Source organism: Microcebus murinus, chromosome 8 (genome assembly GCF_040939455.1).
Source record: "Microcebus murinus isolate Inina chromosome 8, M.murinus_Inina_mat1.0, whole genome shotgun sequence".
Classification (NCBI taxonomy): domain Eukaryota; kingdom Metazoa; phylum Chordata; class Mammalia; order Primates; family Cheirogaleidae; genus Microcebus; species Microcebus murinus.
The window spans coordinates 104,352,443-104,373,547 of record NC_134111.1 but is presented as its reverse complement, the minus strand read 5'-3'; the positions used below and the strand labels follow the sequence as shown (position 1 = coordinate 104,373,547).

The window sequence follows — 21,105 nt, the reverse complement described above, 5'->3', positions numbered from 1 at the left end:
GATAGAGCATCACGCCTGAGCACTCTCAGGCCCGTGAGGGCAAGTCTGTGGGTGCGGAGTTTAGAACTGGCTTCCTCCCCGGGCTCGGCAGTGGCCCCTTCACAGAGACCCCTGTGAGTCTGCCTAGGCCTCCCCTGAAGTCTGGGAGCTGCTGGCTGGGCTTAGATGTTCCTTCTGCTGCTTAACCAGCGTTGTATAAAGACCCATGGTGCAATCCAGGTGAAGTAGCAGGTTAAGTAAATAAAAGTTAGTGGAAATAAAAAAAGAGAAATTCCAGAGACAAGACGCACAAACATGCAATAGGTAGAGATCAGTTTTAAGGAAGCATAGCAGGTAACTGCTGTCGGCAGGGCTGGAGACCATGATATGAGTTACTGAAGTTCGCTGAGTTACTGAAGTCGCTAATTTAGCGCTTACTGAAAACAGACAACTTAATTCTAATCTTCACCCCTCTGTCTTCAGACTAGGGAAGCGGGAGATCCTGAGCTAGCCATGATTCTGCCAGAAGCCGCTACCTGGCCACGCTAGGGGGCCTCTACCTGGCCTCGCTGGCTCTCCACTGTCACCTGCAGGACAGTTCCCTGCATGGACCTGGCTGACGCAGTTCTGACACCCTTTCTCTTGTAGTTCTCGGTAACTGTAGGATGTACCGAGAATGCAGCATCCCGGGACAAGACAGAACTGTCTGGAACAGCCCGGGCCCTAGAATAGGACATCCTTAACACGCCAGCCCAGTGACCCAGCTTTCCCTGGGGTGCAAAGCGCAGAGAGGAATGCTTTCTGGGATTCCCCAGCCACGGTGTGACACGGGGCACGTGCTGGTGAGGCCCTATCCTCCCTGGGCAGCTTTCCTGAGCCGGGGGCACCCGTGAACCCCAGGCCCCCACGGGGCCTTGCTGCCTGTCTGAGTAATAAAGTTGCTCCACCTGACTCGTGCGAGGGTTCGTCTCACGGAACAGACCTAAGAATGCGGGTGGTGGAGGCGTGATGGCTGCGGTACCCGTGTCCGCCTTGAACCCCTGCCAGAGCTGGGAACCCCGAAGTCCCCACGTCCCCCAGGGGCCAAGCCAGTCACTCCCTGGTCTCATCGAAGGACACTTCTGTGCATCAGGGACTTGCTGCCACCCAAAAGGGGTTCAGTGCTCCAGAAAGTGTGGGCCCCACGGGGTGCTTCTTTCAGAGACCAGGCGGCCCCTCGGGGATGTTGGGTGCAGGAAGAACGTCCAGCCGGGGGTGGAGGACGCTTCCAGATGACACTGCAGTGAAGCGAGTGCCCTGCCTAAGGGCACTGGTTCGGGAAGGGGACAGACACAGGGGTCAGAAGCTCCACGTTTCTACCCTGCTGACATTTTAGCCCAGTCAATTTTAGAGCAAAAAAGCCCTATAATGATTCCGCAAAAATGCCATGCTAAGAAAGGTTCTTTTCAAAATCCTGGTGCTCCTTTTTGGCAGACCACTTCCCTGGGCTCAGAGGCAAAGTGACAAGAGGTTGCAAGAGCCCCTGAACTGTCCTGCACGTGAAGGTTTAGCCCTGGAAAACAGCCGTGGCACAGGTTTCCCGCTGCACGAGGGCTCAGAAAAGCCCTGGGTCCACTGGGCGCCTTTCCTGTTGCCCACCGCCCCAGCCGGCGCTGGGCTGGCGACTGCAGCATGAGCCCCAGGCCTAGGAGGGGAGTCCTCAGCTCCATGGCTGCAGAGTCGGACGACGCCCCTTCTGCACAGAAGGGTGAGGTGCTGCCGCAGCTTGAGTCCTGCAGAGCAGCCCCTGCAAGCCCGTCCCTCCTCGCCTGCCCCTCGAGCCTGCACCCTGAACCGAGATAACCCCATACGCACACTGTCCCTCCCGGCTCTGTGTGCAGGCCTTTCCTGAACACACTCAGCACTGTACTAGGCTTCCCACCTGACAGCCCAGAGCCTACGGAGGGTCCCGGGAGGAGCTCTGTGCCACCTGCCCACGCATGGATGGAACTGGACCTGCCCCAGGCTCCTGGGTGGCAGAGCTGCGGAGCTGGTCTCATCCAGAGCAAGCACACCTACCCTTTCTGGGTTTCATGCCGCTAGATTCATCGGTCACAAAACGGTCCCCAATGCTGTGACTTCACTGGTAGGAGTCAAGGCCCTATCAGAGGGGTCAATGAGCCTGGATCTTTTATGGCTTCAAAGAGCCCAGTGGTCATGATGCTCCCATACAAAACAGCATTGTATTTCCCTGGTAAAATGTACCTGCTCAAGTTGAAATCAGCTGTCTGTAAACAGAATCCTGGTTTAAATGCAGTGGGGGGAACTCATGGTACATAAAGGAATCCTGTGATGGACTATTCCATAAATCCACATCCACCACGTGATTCTCACACTTAACACATGTTAAGTATTCTAAGTAGCATTTCCTTAAAGCTTGCATACAACCTGTTAAGAGTTTTAAATAAATGATAGATTATTTCCTCCTCTTGTGAAAGTCATAATACTTTATAGTATATAAAATACATATTCTCACGAAAAGGAATGTGTATTTTCCATATCCGTATACGCTACGACATGGATGAACCTCAAAACCATTATGCTCCATGAAAGGAGCCAGCCACAAAAGGTCACACGCCCTTCAGTGATTGCACTTCTGTGACCTGTCCAGAACAGACACATCCACAGAGACAGAAGGAAGACCGGTGGCTGCCAGAGGCTGGGGGAGGGGATGGGAGAGTAGTTGCTTGATGGGTCCGGGATTTTCTTTCGGGGTGATGAAGTTGTTTTGGAGTTAGACAGAGGTGGTGGCTGTATAGCACTGTGACTGTGCTGTCACTGAAGTGTACACTTCAAAATAGTTAATTTTTTTAAACATTAAAGATTATTTTCTCCTAAATTCTATAAAATACATGTGAGTTTCTGTCTTTTTTCAAAATTTTTGGCCGGGCGCGGTGGCTTAGGCTGGGCGAGATGGCTCACGCCTGTAATCCTAGCTTTCTGGGAGGTCGAGGTGGGCGGATTGTTCGAGGTCAGGAGTTTGAAACCAGCCTGAGCAAGAGCGAGACCCCATCTCTACTATAAATAGAAAGAAATTAATTGGCCAACTAATATATATAGAAAAAATTAGCCGGGCATGGTGGTACATGCCTGTAGTCCCAGCTACTCGGGAGGCTGAGGCAGCAGGATTGCTTGAGCCCAGGAGTCTGAGGTTGCTGTGAGCTAGGCTGACGCCACGGCACTCACTCTAGCCTGGGCAACAAAGCGAGACTCTGTCTCAAAAAAAATCTTTTTTATTATAAAATACACCTGACAAAAATTTATCCTTTTAACCGTTTTATAGTGGTGGTAAGAATATTCATGTTATCGTATAACCATCACTGCCATCCATCTCCTGAACTCTTTTCATGTTGTTAAACTGAAACTCTGTGCCCATGAAACACTGACTCCTCATTCCTCTCCCCCTAGCCCCTGGCGCCCCCATTCTACTTTGTCTCTGTGATTTTGATGACTCTAGGGATGTCATGTAAGTGGAATCACACGGCATTTGTCCTTTTGTGTTTGGTATGATTTTGATGACTCTAGAGATGTCATATAAGTGGAGTAGCACAGTATTTGTCCTTTTGTGACCGGCTTATTTCATTTAGCATGGTTTCCTCAAGGTTCATCTATGTCGTAGCACATGTGAGAATTTCTGTCCTTTTTAAGGCTAAAAAATTATTCCATTACATGTACATATCATATTTTGTTTACCCATTCATCCACGGATAGAAACACTGCTTCCACGTTTTAGCGATTGTGAATAAAGTTGCTGTGAACATGGGCATCATACAAATACCTCTTGCAGTGCCCGCGTGCAATTCTTTTGGGTATATGCCAGTGAGTGGAACTGCTAGATCCCCACGTGGTAACTTCCACTTGTAGTTTTTGGAGGAACTGCCATGCTAAAATGCTCGGTACAGTGTGTGAATTCACTTCAGTAAGAAATGTATGTTGATGACACATCTCTGTAGCAGGCTTGTGCCATTTTACAGTCGGAAAATACAGAAAGTTTTAATTTCCCCAAAAAGCGACGTGGGGAAGGTGGGGAGGTCAAAGAGGCGACAGGAGGGACGTCTTTCAGGTGGGTGCCGTTACCTGGCTCTCGGACGCAGCCTGGCCTCTCCTTCTGGGGTGGTGGGCGGCCGCCCTGCTGGCCCGGACGCTGTCTTCATCAGAGGTGTCCACGTCGGCCAGGTACTGGGGGGGCAGCTGCAGGCTGCCGGCGACGCCCCTCCCTGTGGAGTAAGAGCAGGAGGAATTACCTGGGCTGAAGAGCTGGAGGCTGATGGGCATGTTTTGCCCAGTAAAGAAAAGCCAGAGCTCACAGCAAACGAGGGCATAACAACATCCCTTTGGTGTTGAAGTCACGGCAAGAAGGGAGCAGATTCCAGGCCCCCACACAAGGATCTTCGGGGAGAAAGAGGCCCTGCCTGGTGCTGCAGGTAGGGCTTGAAGAGTTGACATACTTCGTGTGTGTAAATTCCAAACTGCAAATGTTAATACCATGTTTCCCCCAAAGTAAGACCTACCCATAAAACAAGTCCTGGCAGGATTTCTAAGCACTTGCGCCATGGAAGCCCTACCCCCAAAATAAGCCCTAGTGATGGGCGTGGCTACGCAGCGTGTCTGCACAACCCATGCATTTCGTCACAAGCGGGAAAGAAGAGGAGCAGCCCTGCTCATCTGCCCCATCGTGACAGCTGCTGTCCCAGAGGTGACCGGAAAGGCTCGGGCAGCCCCACCAACAAGGTCGGCTCCACGTGTCAGGTCCCGGCCATCCTGTGCCTGCTGCAAGCTGAGGCTTTGAGGGGAAAATAACACATCCCCTGAAAATAAGCCCTAGGGTGTCTTCTTGAGCAAAAATAAATATAAGAACCTGTCTTATTTTCAGGGAAACACAGTAACAGCAAATTCCCCGTGTGTGGAGAGCAGCTGGGGGCCTGGCGTGTCCCCCTCGACGGGGTGACTTTAGGACTAATCTTTCCACGTCCGCACGGCCACAGTCTAGACAGGGGGTCTGCAGGCTTCGTGGGCAGGAGTCCCCTCTGGTGTGGCTTGAATGCTTATTCCTGGGCTCTGGCAGTGGCGGGGAGGTCACCGTCACCACGTCCTCCCCGAACATTACCTACCACCCCTCCGGCTGGCTGGAGCGGCCGCAGACACAGCGGGAAGGAGGAGCACTCGGGGCAGATGCTCAGCAGGGAGCCCGGGGTCCCTGCTCGTTCCTGTCCTGGTGTGCAGGGCCCACGCTGCACCGCACTCTCTGCCGACAGCCTGAGCCCCCGGTGAGGCTGTCACTCCGACAGCCCTGTGATTTCAGCCGGGGAGACCCTGTGCTGAGGACAGGATTAGACCCTGCCGCACTCCTGAGCCCGGTGAGATGATAACCGTGTGTTGTTCGGGGCTGCTGGTTTTGTGATAATTTGTTAGGCAGCAACAGTCAACAGATACAACCACCTCATTTAATCCCAACAACAGTGGGATGGGTTGGACGTTATTAATCCCTTTTGGACAATTTGGTAGGGGAGGCACAGAGAGGCCAAGCAATGTGGTGGAACAGCGTGCCGTATCTCATCAAATCTCAGCTCCGTGGGCTGGACGCTGTGCCACTAAGAGACAGTTGCACTCTAGCACTCTGTTCTTGCCACATGCACTCCAAGAAACTCCTAATTTAAGAGACGTTGATATGTGAAAAAAAGAAAGCATGTGAGAATCATGCCATGGGCCGGCAGAGCCGGGCTCCACACTGGGGACTGCCCAGTTACAGGGTGCCCTCTCGGCCTCCCCCTCCCCCACCTGCCCCGCATCTTCACGCTTGGGGGGACATGAGGTCTCGGGAGGAGATGACAAGGCTGTCCAGGTCTTGAGCTATGACATGGTCAATGCAGATTCATTTATTCATTGTTTTTGGGGAAAAGAAAGCCACGACTTTACCCGAAAGCCCCCAAGATTCTAATCAGTGTGAGGCCATGGTCCAAGGTTATGTCCCTGCGACAGGATGCAGAGGGAGGACGTCAAGCGGACGGGTTTCCCCCCACGGCTGGGGGCGGGCTGGCTGCGCAGTGATCTCATTTGGTCCCACCTTAATAGGGCACCTGAACTCCTGAACCCAGCGTCCACACTCCCCCGGGCCCAGGGAGAGACAGAGATTTGAGGATTTCATTAGGAAGCAAAACTGTCTGATAACAAAATTAAACGGAGCACATTAGGTTCTCAGCACTTAAAGGTCTCTGGAGTAACAGCCCGGAGCTGACTGTGGACCCGCTCCTTTGGTGCGGCGGCCCCAGGTGCAGCCTTAGACCTGATGGTCAGGATGGGCGGTCAGGTGACCCGGGGTCCCAGTCATTTCGGGGAAACCTGCATGCCCCCACCCCCGGCCATCAGCTGTGAGCTGTGGGGCCAGCCAGCTCCTAAGCTGGTATTTTGGGGAGCTGCAGGGAGGCGCCCAGCCCAGGGACAGCAGGTGTCCCTGGCGTTGGCTAGGACCGCACATGCCGGACATTCATGCCACACGGAGGGGATCTTTTAAATCAGCCAGTGTGTCTGCGTAAGACAGGATGGTGGGTTAGTTTCTCGGCGGCCCACTCCCCCGGCAGGGCCCACGTGGAAGATTCTGGCAAGGGGCACCCACCTGGTGCAGCCGCCATGCCCGCGGCCATCCCTCGAGGGTCTCCAGGCAGGCAGAGCTCAGCGAGGTTGTCCTGTCCGGAAGACGAGAGGCTGTCGGGCTGCTCTCCTGGGTGGGCTCGGCCCCCAGCGGCCCCCGCATGGGTCTCCTCCAGGCCTGCAGCCGAGCGGGGGGCTGCCTCGTCCGAGCAGGGCTCGTCTGTGAGGGACTAAGCACACGGGGCCAATCCTTAGAACGTGGGTCTTTCCAACCCATGTCTTGGGGGTGTCCAGCCTTGTGACTGACCAAATCCTAGACTCCCATCCACGCTGCCACTCTGGTCTCCCAGTTCTGTCCAGTTTAAAACCACTCTGAAGGCATTTATTGCCTATTCTGCATCGAGTGTCTGTGCAATGTTGGGTTCCCAATGACACCCGAGCCGGGCACCCCACAGGGGATCAAAACTCTCCTGATGCAGCCCTGGGGGTCTCGGACTCACCCAGAGACCCAGAGCCTGAGGACCTGGGCAGGGAAGTTATTTTTCTGGGGGGTGCATTGTCCCTAAATATGTCCCCGTTAATCCTCGAAGGTCAGAAGGTGAGAGTGGCTAGGGGAAGGGCTCCCTGGCAGCTCCTTGGCTGCAACCCAGATAGCTTGGGGGTGTGTGTGTCTGCACTGTGTCACTGTCCCCAAGGAAAGAAGTGCTGAGGGCTTCAACAAGCAGCACCCCACAGCGCCCTTCTGGCTTGACTGCAGGTGGGGTGGGGGTGAGAAAGAGGTCATGGGAAGCTTGACCTCCATGCCAGCCTCAAGTGACAGCAGGACCATGGCCCCTCCTCCCACAGGGGTTGCAGGCCAGCAGGGGTGTACCAGCTCTGGCCCGGCACTGCCTGGGCCCTGGGCCTTGTCCCAGCTCTGTGCCTGTAGCTACCTTTACTGCCTGCCCAAGTGCCTTGTGCCTGTGGGCTCAACATGTAGTCCTGGAAACAGTCCCACAAGGCAGAAATGAGCACCCTTTTCCAGATTAGGGAGGGCGCCTCAAAGAAGAGGTTCCTGGGACCAAGGCCACATGGCTGAGAAGAGTGGCCACATGTCCCGGTTTACCTGCATGGCCCCCGTGGGTGCCCCGTGTTCGTGGCATCTCTAGTAGCCGCCTCTTGCACTCGCACGTCTGCCCTAGCTTGGGCAACTAAGTTTCTGACCCCCCACCGGTGAGACCAGAGGCAGGTACAACCAGGCCCTGTCTGACCCCCTGGAGGACGCTGTTCTTTGTCCTGTCCTCCTGGGTCCTGGGCTCTGCCTTGCTCCTGTGCCGAGCACGGACCCCAGTCCCTGGCCCCTGACCCATCTGCCCAGCCTCAGGTTCCTGCCTTGCCCCCTTGTCACAGGCGCCCGGTCCGTCTCTCCAGACATGCGAGTCCTGGGAGGGGGTGAAGCTTCCGGATCCTGTCCCCTCGCTGCCCCACTTCTGGCCATGCTCTGGGAGCCTGGCGTGGCCGCACGGCCGCAGATGCTGCTTCTTGGCGTCCCCCGCCCGGGGCCCGAGCACCTGCCGCTCTCGAGAGCCGCTGACCTGCAGGCTGTCCGTGGCCCCGGGGACGGAGGACAGCCTCCGGGGACGACCTTGAGGCTGAGTAGAGTCATCTGAGTCTGCTTCGAAGTCCACATCTTGGAAGGACAGGAGGCGCTTTTTCTTAGCAGACACAAGACGAGGTGAGACTTGAGTCAGGGTCAGCTGGGCCGGGAGGACCAGACCCCTCGGGTCCCGCACCCCACACTCAGCCCCGCAGCCTCTTCCTGGAGCGGGTCCTCCTGCACCGAAGACCCACCTGAGCCAGCCCGGGGCCCGGTGCCCACAGCACCTGCCCCACCCGCAATGTCTGCGTGCCCAGGACCTTGGGTGGGCAGAGCAGCGCTGAGCTGCACCCGCTGGGGGAGGCGCAGGCTGCTCGGGAGCTGGGTGGGGGCCCTTGGGGTGCTAGGAACGGTGGGTGTGGCGGCCCAGGGGGCCAGAGGCGGGTGATCTCCCCAGAACTCCACGTTCTTTAGATGCGAGAGCCGTGTGGCGTTCTAAATCCCTCCCTGGTTTTAATTCTTTGGATCCTTTAAGCTTACTATCGTGGAGGGAATGTGCCAGGCGCTGGATGGTATTCTGAGCGCTTCATAGATGGCACGACCCAGGTGTGTGCACGCAGAGGGTGATGACATTCCCCACCGAGCCCACTCTGCCCGCCAGCTCCCCTGCCCGCACCCCGCCCGGGAACCCAGTGTGGGGCAGAGACCCCGCTTGTCTCTAGCACAAAAAATAAGTTCAACAGTAAGTGAAAACCAGGAATAAACACCAATAAAGACAAGGCTCATGGATGGCAAGAAACAGGAGCAAAAATGTTCCCAGGGGAGAGCGGGGAGGGGTCTGCTTCTTTGAAAGATGGGAAGGCAGCCTGCACAGGGACCCGCGACCCCTCGGGGACCCAAGCGCCCCAGGACACCTCCCGGCACTCACGGCACCTGGGAGCCACACGGGCGCTTCTCCAGTGGGCTTTGCCCGCCCCGCAGCCTGCTCTGGGGTTTCTCATGGTGCGGGCAGCGTCCCGTCAGCGCTCAAGACTCAGGGACTGTTGGGCACGGGAATGGGCGGAGGCTTTGTGCTCACGCTGTGGGGACTAGTGGAGTGGCGGACAGAGCGCGGAGAGTTTCAGGACGTCAGAGCCCGAGGTTGGGGCTGGGGGGTGGGGTGGCTGGGGAGGACGTACTTTGCTGCCAAGGGGCTGGGCCTGGGCCTCCGAGTCCGGCTCTGCATCCTCGTCCGTCTGCTCACCGTCCCCACTTTTCTCCCCGGGGCTGGGCTCAGGGCCACCTGCAGCAGACACCGGTGTGACTCCACCAGGGACAGCCAGCCTGTCCCTCCACCCACCCACCACCTACCCATCCCTCGCTCCCGCCCTGCTTCTGTCCCTCCACCCACGCATCCAGGCACCCATCTACTCATCTACCCATCCACCATTCTCCATCTGTCCATCCACCCACCAAGCTCTCCACCCACCCACCCACACAGGCACCCATCTACTCATCTACCCATCCACCATTCTCCATCTGTCCATCCACCCACCAAGATCTCCACCCACCCACCCACCCAGGCACCCATCTACTCATCTACCCATCCACCATTCTCCATCTGTCCATCCACCCACCAAGCTCTCCACCCACCCACCCACCCAGGCACCCATCTACTCATCTACCCATCCACCATTCTCCATCTGTCCATCCACCCACCAAGCTCTCCACCCACCCACCCACCCAGGCACGCATCTACTCATCTACCCATCCACCATTCTCCATCTGTCCATCCATCCACCAAGCTCTCCACCCACCCACCCACACAGGCACCCATCTACTCATCTACCCATCCACCATTCTCCATCTGTCCATCCACCCACCAAGCTCTCCACCCACCCACCCACCCAGGCACCCATCTACTCATCTACCCATCCACCATTCTCCATCTGTCCATCCATCCACCAAGCTCTCCACCCACCCACCCACCCAGGCACCCATCTACTCATCTACCCATCCACCATTCTCCATCTGTCCATCCATCCACCAAGCTCTCCACCCACCCACCCACCCAGGCACCCATCTACTCATCTACCCATCCACCATTCTCCATCTGTCCATCCACCCACCAAGCTCTCCACCCACCCACCCACACAGGCACCCATCTACTCATCTACCCATCCACCATTCTCCATCTGTCCATCCATCCACCAAGCTCTCCACCCACCCACCCACCCACCCAGGCATCCCTCTACTCATCCATCCATCCACCATTCTCCATCTGTCCATCCATCCACCAAGCTCTCCACCCACCCACCCACCCAGGAACCCATCTACTCATCTACCCATCCACCATTCTCCATCTGTCCATCCACCCACCAAGCTCTCCACCCACCCACCCACCCAGGCACCCATCTACTCATCTACCCATCCACCATTCTCCATCTGTCCATCCACCCACCAAGCTCTCCACCCACCCACCCACCCACCCAGGCACCCATCTACTATCTACCCATCCACCATTCTCCATCTGTCCATCCATCCACCAAGCTCTCCACCCACCCACCCACCCCGGCACCCATCTACTCATCTACCCATCCACCATTCTCCATCTGTCCATCCACCCACCAAGCTCTCCACCCACCCACCCACCCACCCAGGCATCCATCTACTCATCTACCCATCCACCATTCTCCATCTGTCCATCCATCCACCAAGCTCTCCACCCACCCACCCACCCAGGCACCCCTCTACTCATCCATCCATCTCCCCTCTCCCCCCGCCCCAGCCATCCACCCCCCACTGAGAAACGCCCAGGCAAGGCCCTCTGCTGGCCTTTCCAAGACCTGCCCAAACATCAGCTAGAGCTGGGCGGGGCTGCAGCGTAACACTAGCCCTCTGCAGGTCTGGCCACATCTGCAGGGGCCCCTGCGTTTGCTGACCACTTACTTCTTGGGAGGTCGGTAGACCCTGGAGCTGTGAGGTGAACGAGGCCCAGAGCTGGGTATAAACCGCTTTCCCGGCAGTCTCAGCCCGGTGCCCGGCTCCTTCTCTGCCCCAGGGCCCCTTCCTCACCCTGGCCACCTGGGCCCGGCCTCCCCCACACGGCCCCACATCTTCCCCTGTCTTGTCCCGTTCACGCTGGCCCGGCCTGCACCCTGTTTCCTTAGGTCACTGCAGAGAGTGATCCCATAAACAGGTCCCAGTGTCTGAGAGCTGGAAGTGCCCCGGACCATTCACTGCCTTCCTATCTCTGGGGCTACAGAGGGCACAGCTGGCACCGTGGAGCTCGGGTCCTCGGGGGCCCAGCCAGGTCTGGGGCCCACCCCTTGCTCTCTGCACATAGCGGGGCTCAGGCGTGAACTAGCAGGACAGCTGGTGACCCAGAGGGTGCACTGCCAGCTGCAAGGGGGGCAAGACTGCTGTGCAGTGCCAGCGTTGAGCCACCGTCTCCAGGCTGCGGCCCCACCTGCGCTCTGCCCCTCTGCCTTGCCGCTGCCGGAGGGCTCTGCCCACGCGGTGGGGCGGGAGAAGGAACATGCTCCTTCCCGTGCTTCCAGCCCCAGGGCCTCCAGCCTGACTGCGGCCCAGCCCCCTGTGGCCCTCTCCTTGGGGGACTGGGTGCCACCTCCGTGTGGCCTCCCGGGAGCTGCTTGTTTCTGTTCATCCCAGCCCCTGCCTGCTGCCCCCAGCCCTGGGCAAGGCGGGGGACACAGGTGCTCACTGCAGGTATCTCTGATGCCTCAGTACCCCCTTTCGCTTTCTCAGTGAACACCATTTTAGCAATTCCTTGCACGGAACTGCGGTGCGGTCCTGTTTCCAGCGTCTCCCCGGCTGACCCACTGCTGTCCCCACAGCTTCACTCTCATCTCTCGGGCCTGGGGCCCTCTGCGGGGAGCCCCTCCTTGGGCTTTCTGTCCCAGGGGAGCAGGGGTCCACACTGACCATCCCTGCGTGGGGACAGCAGGGCCTGCCTCTTCCACGCTTGTCCACAGGACGGCCAGCGCCCGGCACTGGCGGGTGTTCAGCGAGGGCACAGACTGGATCGTCAGCGCGCTTTCCCAAGCCCCCGACACGGGAGCTCACTGCGCAGCCATGTGCTCTCTGACCATGCGTGCACGCAACCCCCGATGGCACTTACAACAGCTACAATTCTAAAACACACGGGCCTCGGGCTGCTGTGGGCTCCCAGGCTTTGTTCTAAACCAACAGGGACCTTTCATATGGTTTTGGGAAACAGTTTCATTGTCTGGTTTCCCATTCATAAACACAGAGACAGACAGAAATGTGAACCAGCGGGGAGAACGGGACTGCTGAGAGGAGGGCTCTTTGGCGAACAGCTGAGATCGGGTTACAGATGCACCTCATTCCCTGTCCTGGCTGAAGCTGACCTTGCCGCTCCCGGCTTTGCCACCTCTTTGGGACCGTCTGGGAAGGTGCCGGGTGCACGGAGGGGACCTGCCACCTGCCCTGTCTTAGTGGGCCTTGTGGGTCTCAGTTTGACCAGTGGAGAGAGCTGGGGGCAGGGAGGGGGCAGCCTGGTGTAGTTTTCACTGAAACTTATCAAGAGTTTTCAAGGGGCCCCGGATGCCTGTATCCGAGCCCGAACTGGTCAGGACAGGCCGGCCTGGCTGGCGCCGGCCGATGACAAAGCCGGAAGCAGACCTGGGAACCACTTTTGTTCTCTGCAGACAGCGACTGCCTTGCGGAATCTCATCCCAAACCACCATGGAGGAGACGCCGAGGTGTGGACTGCACCCGCATGGAGGGGACGTGGAAATGGGCTTTCGGAGGCCGGGAGGCTGACCTGTCGGGGTGAAGTCCCTGCCCCCACGGGGACCATGAGGAGCAAAGCGTTCCGGGAGCTCCCGGACCCTTCCATCTCCCGCGCTGGGGACAAGGGTGTGGGCTACACTCACCCACCTATCTGACCAAGTCATGCTAAAAAACATCCCAAGGATTTTCCGTGTTCCTGGCACGGGACAGAATTTTCTGACCACTCCTGATAGGGAAGAGGAAACAAAAATAAAAGCGTCTGAGCATAAAGGACTCAGTGCTGACGCTGGGCGAGGTCTGCACCCTGCCAGGCAAGCGCAAGGCCAGTGGACGGTGGAAAGGCCCCGGGAAGGAGGGAGGTGCTCTGCAGAGGGAGGGCCAGCCCAGGGCTCTGCTCCCCGCACGCCCGGCTCGCTGAAGGCTTGAGAAGACCCCGCGGCCCACCTGCCGGCTGGACAAGGTCTGCATTAGGCCCTGGCTGGGCTGGGTTTCAAAACTTCAACTTGAATCTTTTTTTTTTTTTTTTTTTTTTTTTTTTTTTTTTTTTTTTTTTTTTTTTTTTTTTTGAGACAGAGTCTCGCTTTGTTGCCTAGGCTAGAGTGAGTGCCATGGCGTCAGCCTAGCTCACAGCAACCTCAAACTCCTGGGCTCAAGCGATCCTACTGCCTCAGCCTCCCAAGTAGCTGGGACTACAGGCATTCGCCACCATGCCCGGCTAATTTTTTTTATATATATTAGTTGGCCAATTAGTTTCTTTCTATTTATAGTAGAGACGGGGTCTCGCTCTTGCTCAGGCTGGTTTCGAACTCCCGACCTCGAGCAATCCACCCGCCTCAGCCTCCCAGAGAGCTAGGATTACATTGAATCTTTTTTTTAAATACATATTCATATATTTTTATAGGTCATATATATTAATATATGTTTATATTTTAAGGCACAACTTCTCCTGGTTTGGAGCTCATTGCTCACACCCATCTTAACATGCTGTAGTTGCAGGTACCCGGCAGGGGGACAGGGGGACGCACCTCCTGGGCATCTCCCCGGGGCGGGGGGCAGGGGGAGGGGGGACTGAGACTACCCAGGTGGGGCTGGGGCAGCTGCTGGGAGCTGGTGGCCTCTGGGACCCGCTCCGAGTTCTGTTTTGTGTTTCCTGCTGCCCCACAGCGCCACCTCCTGGCCCTCAGTGGTGACAATTTCAAAACGAGAAGGTTCTGGGCAGGCAGAGTTAACTCCAGTAGCTCCAGACCTGGGCCTGGCTTCGGAAATCCTGTGTCCTTTTTAAGTGACACAGCTTCCTGAGTCCACCCCAGTCCCGAGAGAACCTGCCTCTGGGGCTGAGATTCCCAGATGCTTTGCGGCCTGGCTTTCTCCCTGGCCACTGGCCGTCCCCATCCCTAAGCCTGGCGGGGGCTGGAGCGAGCTGCTTCTGCTGCTGGGAGGCCCTGCAGTGGCTCCCAGCTGGCCAAGCAGGTGCGGGGAGGTGGGATTTGCTGCTGGGCTGTAGCCTGGGACAGTGACGACAGCCACAGAGATGGCAGCCCCCAAGAATAGGGTGACGGTCTCTTCCCGCCCCATTGGGCGCTGCCAGTCACGTGTGTGTTGTGGCATGGTTGTCAGTAGGGCCTCCTTTTATCCTTAAAAATGTCCTGGGTTTGATGGTTTATTACACCCCCCCCCCCCACCACCCAGGAAGCGAGGCCACCCTGTGGTCTGTTGCTCCAGGTGCTGGCAGCCGTTACAGGTGAGGGTGCCTCTGGTAGTCTCTGTCCTAAATTAAACAGCTCGCTAAGATGCCTCAGAAATACCTGTGCCAGGCCCAGCGAGTCCATGAACACTCAGAGGGGTGGCTGTGCCCAACTTCTGCTCCTTCTATCCAACCTGGGGCTTTAGGGGCCAAGCACAAACAGGGCACCTCGCCAGAAGGGGGGCCTGGGGGAGACGTCTGGGCAGGGGTGTGGGGAGGACAGCCTGGTCCAGAGAACAGCCTCTGCTCTGGCCGTGGCCCAATGCTGGAGCCAGGCACCTGCCTTGTGTCCTTCGTCCCGTGGATGGAGACATCCAGGATGCTGAGACCCCAGACACCCGCTTAGTGGCTGTCCCAGCCCAAATGGTTGGCTAGGCTTAATGGCGGAAGCCTAGGACTCAGGCAGTGGGGACGAGGTAAGCTCTCTCTAAAAAAGCACTGCTCAATTATTTGCTTTCAAGTTCAAGCTCAAGTGACCCTCTGGTATCCTCCCATCCTTCCCCTAAAAGGATCTCTCTTTCCAAATGCCTCAGAGAGGGATGACACAGGAGATCACATTGTTTAGTTTAAGATCACAGCCTGGATTTCAAGTTCTCCATGAAATAAACACTTGGATTTAAAAGACTCAAACAGTTGACTTGCAACAGATTTCTCTACGTCTTGATAATCATCACATTAAAAAGCTGCCAACTTCATGTAAGACACCAGAATCAGGAACCGACAGAGAGACACGTGCACACACACACACACACACACACACACACACACACACACACACACGCTCCAAGGGAGTCTGCCTGGTCCTGAAATGTGAAACATGCCCGGGAACAAAAGGAACCCCTCCCCCGTCCACGCCTTACCTCCCCCCAGCCGCCCGTGGAGGGACTGGATCACTTTGGCACTCCCGAAGCGCTTGAAGCGGGCTCTCACGAGCTGGTGGTACCACTCCAGCGAGCCGATCTTCACCACTCTGCGGAGAGACCGATCGGCACAGGTCCACGGCACTGCCCGCGTGCATGTGGCACGTGCAAATGCCACACACACACACACACACACACACACACACACACACACGCATGTCCACCCTTGTTCAGCCAGCCACACTCCAAGGACATGCAGGCCCAGAAGCCATCAGGGCCTCTTGACCTCGAGGCCCTGGCTCACCTGGCCAGGTGGCAGGGGTCGCAGAGCCAGCCCTGCTCCTCCGGGTGGACATGGCTGCAGCTTTTGCAGGTGAACAGGCCGCAGTTGAGACATTGCCTTTTGCTGTTCACGAGCAGGCGGTAGGGCTGCAGGCAGCGGGCACAGTGGGTCTCGTTCAGATGGGCAGTGTCGGACAGCAGCTCCCTCTTGGAACTTTCCTTCTTAATCTTGCCCTTCAACCCCCTGGGAAAACACCAGAAAGAGGAAATATATCAGGCATGTTGTTCTTGCGACAGGCTTTAAATGTGTATGCATGTGCATACACACACACACAGACACACACATAGAGGAGCTCTCTCACATGCAGGAAATAGTGGCCCAAGGTTGGGCAGAGGCCCCCAAAGGCAGCCCTTACCATGCAGTGCCAACTGCATGCCCCACTCTATCTCTGGGAGGAAGACCAGTAGGTTGAGTTAAAACGTGCAATTTTGGTAGGCTGGAATCGAAACATATTAATTTCATAGAAATGACATTGTATTTAAGCATTTCTGTGGCTGTTTACAATTGTACCGGGGTTCGGAGGGCAGGTCGCTGCACCCTCCCTAGTGGGATGACAGAGTCCTGAGGGCAAAGCCAGGTGACATTTCCTCAGCAAGCAGTTCTGGGTCTCTTCCAGCAGGGCTCCGAGAGTGGAGCTGACACTTGGCTTGGAGAGTTTCCAGAGAGGGAATTACCCAGCACCAGGAAGTCCCAGGAAAACCACAGCTCTCCTGGACCATCTGGTTTTGAACAACACAGCTTCCTGGTGAGCCGGCCAACCTGAACCGACTAGAAAATGTACCTAGATAATAATGAACACATTCTTTTGCTTTGGATATCAGAGAATGTCTGCCAAACATACTCTTTTAAATTTTAGATGAGATAAAATCAATCCATTCTTAGCGACAAAATTAGAGAGACACTAGGTGCCGTTGTCTTCCGAGAACTCTGAAGTCCTTGCATTTTTGACGGGGACGGCACAGACTATCACAAGGGCGAGGGCCACGGGGTCATCCTAAGAGGTGTCGGAGGCTGCCTCTGGCTGAGAGTGGCCCTGCTGAGCTTCACTGACGCCCCACTCCCAACTGTTCATTAACATACCCACCAAGACGGACACGAAACAAGGCTCTTGTCGCAGCTTCAAAAACCAAGAGAAAGAAAAGTCAAGCAGTTGTAGGAATCTGGGGCAGGGGGTGGAGGGATACGGTCATCCACAGAGTACGGTCTGGGTAAAGCTGCATCCACAAGGTCAAGTCTTTGCCCAGAGAAGCACCTGGGGCCAGAGGGGAAGGGCCCAGTGCCCTCTACTTCGGCTCTTGCCATATACGTATCAGCCAGAAAGCCTCAAGGCCACCCCTTTGCAGGGCAGGGCTTGCCTGGCCTCTCTCCCGGTGGATGCCACTTATTTTGTATCCTGGTGGAATTATAGCCCTGAGGCCCAGCACAGCAGAAAAGACGCCGAGGACGTGTGCGAGAGCATTGCATCCCGGGATGTGGAGTCCTAGGGCAGCAGCGGGGGGTTGGTCTATTTCAGGTGCTGACCCGGGGGAAAGGATAGTTGTGCTCTACACTTCACGTTCTTTAAAACATAACTTCCCTTCTCCACAGCCAGAGAACAGGGAGGGAGGGCAGAGGAGACCCTATTTGGGGGGACCAGATGATGCCTGCCAGCAGGTGGGCAAATCAACCAGACCTGGGGCTTCGGGTCCCAAGGGTGAACGGGGCCACAGCAACCCACGCCCCCTGCCTAGCGCAGACGCCGGGCCAGCCAGCTGTCCTCCACTGCAGGCGCATCGCAGGGGAAAGCCCAGCACGCGGCTACAGGTTAAAGTTACCTTCAGGAATAAAAGACTCTCCTGAATGTGATGCAATATCAGAAACAGAAGATTTGAAACAGAGTGCGCTTGGTGTGCTAAACGGGGCATAAGAAGGTCCGCACAGTCTTGAGGAGACGGCGGCAGGCAGACCACAGGCTGTGCTGGCCGAGGTGGGGAGGAGCTGGTGAAAATAAACATGGGAGGGAATTGCAGTCGGCAATGGAGGGGAAAAGGAGCAGAATCTCTACCGTGGAACATCAAATCCAGAGATTCAGAACAGTGGTTCTCAAAATGTGTTCCAGGGACCTCTGGAGGTTCCTAGGATCCTTTAAGGGAATTTACAAGGTCGAAGCTATTTTTGCAACAGCACTGAGACATCATTTGCCTTTTCTTTGCTCTCTGATGCCTGCACCCCAACGGTGCAGAAGCAATAGCGGGCAAAACTTCCAGGGCTTCCATGCGGATCAAGGCAGTGGGACCCACTGCATGAGCGCTCTCCGTATGCTTCCTTGAGAAAGAGAAGGACATTTAAGTATAGCCTTGATGAAACAGTAAAAGTTGTGAATCTTTTTGAGCACCTGAGCACCGAGCACCGAGCACCTGCCCCTTTAGCATTCCGTGAGCGCAAACTGGAGGAGTACATAAAGCACTTCTGCCGGGCATCAAAGGCCGACAGAAGTCTCAACAAAAGGAATTGGGCAGGTGTTTGGATTGCGACCTGAGCCAGCAATTCTTCTCACGAAAGACCGTTTTCACGTGAAAGAAAAACTGAGAGATGAACTACTCTGACTTGCGGGTTTGGCAGACATTTTTCTCAGAAACGAACAAAAGTGAGCCTGTCACTTGGATGAAAAGGAGCGACAGTATTTATCGCCGATGACAAAACCAAAGCTTTCCAGCACAAAGTAGAACTTTGGAAAACATATATCCGTGGCTGACAGCGTGACAGTTCCCAGCACTTAAGAGAGTTCTCATGGGGCCGGCGGTGACAGTAATGGCTGTGTTTTTCTTTTGTTATGCACGATGAGATGTGTCAACATTTGGAAGGTCTGCATAACTCAGCGAACCAGTATTTTCCAAATGAGCAATGCACGGTGCCACAAATATCGCACCGGGGTAGAAGAGCCGCTCCGAGCGCGAGACAGAGCAAAGGGTTCCGATGTCACCGAAAAGGCGAAGGTCGCTGAGGCTGTTTCAGAATCCGCATTACAACTAAGCTTTGAGAAACTGCCAACTGCCAGGTTTTCACGAAGCGTCAAAGCATAACGTAGACAGAGGATTTTAAAGCAGCCCTCCTTTCTCCAACTACACAACCGCGTATGAGGCCAGGTTTGCTCCGAATGCTTCCGCCCAAACGCATCACAAGGCGTGGAATGAGGAGGCAAGATGAGACCCAGTCATCTTCCGCTATGCCCTGGACAGTAAAGGGATTTTCACCAACACAGAACAATGCCACTCTTCTCACTCACGTTTCTGTTTTGGAAAAATAGTTGTTTTTCATAAAAAGGATATTTACATTAACACGTGGGGGGTTTATTTTTATTTTTAGATGAGTGAATAAATCAACAGTTTTAACCCTCCCAGTGTTAATTTCAATATCGCCAGGTAAGGCCCATGTAAGCAACCCCCACTTTGGGGTCCTCGGTAATTCAAGAAAGTAAAGGGATCCTGAGGCCCCAAAGCTTGAGAACCGCTGACTCTGAAGTCACCTCTGCTCTCTCTCCCAGCATGCAGGGGAGGGGACAGCGAGAAGGCAGGGAGAGGAGAAGCTGCAATGGCAGAGAGCGCAAGAGACCCGGGAAACGGCAGGCAGGGCGGATGGGGCCTGCAGCGGGGTCCTCGGGACAGGGGACCCACACCGCCGCCCTCCGGGTCACCCTGGGACGCCCACATTGAGAGCCAGGACCGGTGGGCGCAGAACGGAGTTGAGGGGAGACGCCTGCTGCAGAGGGGGGCTCTGTGTCCTCCCAGGAGAGGACGGATATGATGGAGGGAAACCTTCCCAGCACAGGAGGAGGAACGGGGAGCCCCTTCCAGCAACGACGGGGTGCGGAAGGCAGACACACTGGGCAGGGTGGAGAGATGAGGCCTGTGTCCCTGCTTGGCCCCTCCTGGGGTGGCATCCAGAGGGAGTGTGGGGGCAGCGTGCAGGAGGACGGGGGAGCCAGGGCACCGGGGGGCTGGCAGCCCACCCGTCCAGGCCCGGCACAGCCGTGGGGAGGGGCCCGGCCAGTGCTTCTGCTGGCCACTGCTGTGTCCGTGTTGGGGTAACGGGGCATCCACTATTCCAGTGACCCTAGGCCATGCCCCAGCAGGACGGCTCGAGGTGCTGAGCGGCCAGGGGCTGGTGAGAAGAGGCCGCAGTGGGGGTCCGTGGCTGGGGTCAGCGTCTCAGTGGTGGGTACCAAGTGCATCCCGATGCCCGGGCAGGCCCATTCACACCTGAGCACGCCAGCCTGACCTGCACCCTGCATCAGGGATCAGCAAGGAGCCTGCAGGCAGCGGGCAGTTCCTGAAGTCCCGACACTATCAACTCTGTCACCAGGAGGGTGGTGAGCCCTCACCCCAAGCCCCTGGCCAAAGGCACCGGGTGGCAGAGGGGGGCTCTGGAAGGCGAGCTCAGCCAGGGACAGAGCCCAGAGACCAGCTGAGCTCTGTTGCTGCTCCAGGCGTGGGGCCCTCGGGCAGGATTGGGCAGGGAATAAAAGAACTGCATTTCCGTCGCACAGCTTCACCGGGTGTGAGCGAGTTTCTGCCCCTGCCACGGAAGCAGCAATCTCACTAAGACAGGGGAACTCTCCCAATCAGAAAAAAGAAAGAAAGAAATAAAAAAAGAGCTGGATCATCAGATTTGAAGGGGTCACTGGAGTGTAGGTGACACACGCACCGATTGAAGGGGCTGCCCAGTCACAAGGATGGAGAAAATCCCAGCCGGAGTGGGCAGATAAACAGCCACCTCCAAGGGGCCGTGGCCGGGCCCGTGGCTTCCGTGCAAGGTTGAAGCGGCGGGGCACTCCCGTCCTGCTGCCGCTGCTACCGATGTCCACAGACGTCGTGGCTTAACACAGTGCACACCTGTCACCTTGCGTTCTCGGGGGCAGTTCCACGTGGGATTCACTGAGCTAAAATCCAGGTGTCACCAGGACCGTGACCCTTTCTGGAGTCCCTGGGGGTGAATCTGCTCCCGGCTTCCCCAGCGTGGGGAGGGGCCCATGCTCGCTGGCTCGGCCCCTTCCTTACCCTCATGGTCAGTGATGGTGGGTCGAGTCTCACAGAGACCCCCTCTGACTCCCTCCTCCTTCCGCTTGGGCCCTGAGATGACCTTGGCCCACCCAGGTCACCCAGACAACCGCCCCATGGCCAGGTCAGCTGACCAGCAGCCTTAACTGCACCTGCAACCTCAAATCCCTCTGCCATGCACCCGG

General features: G+C 56.6%; 1 protein-coding gene across 2 annotated transcripts in view; it reads right to left on the bottom strand.

The window, feature by feature from the left end:
- The window catches only part of MLPH (melanophilin), a 54,329-nt gene that overhangs the window by 19,510 nt on the left and 13,714 nt on the right, over nucleotides 1-21,105 (bottom strand). For both annotated transcript variants that reach the window (XM_012755708.3, XM_012755712.3), the window contains exons 3-8: nucleotides 15,846-16,067; nucleotides 15,542-15,651; nucleotides 9,361-9,464; nucleotides 8,181-8,300; nucleotides 6,632-6,836; nucleotides 4,096-4,235 (exon numbers count right to left, since the gene is read on the bottom strand). In XM_012755708.3, coding sequence (XP_012611162.2) covers nucleotides 4,096-4,235; nucleotides 6,632-6,836; nucleotides 8,181-8,300; nucleotides 9,361-9,464; nucleotides 15,542-15,651; nucleotides 15,846-16,067 — 901 coding nt within the window. The remainder of the gene's footprint in view (nucleotides 1-4,095; nucleotides 4,236-6,631; nucleotides 6,837-8,180; nucleotides 8,301-9,360; nucleotides 9,465-15,541; nucleotides 15,652-15,845; nucleotides 16,068-21,105) is intronic.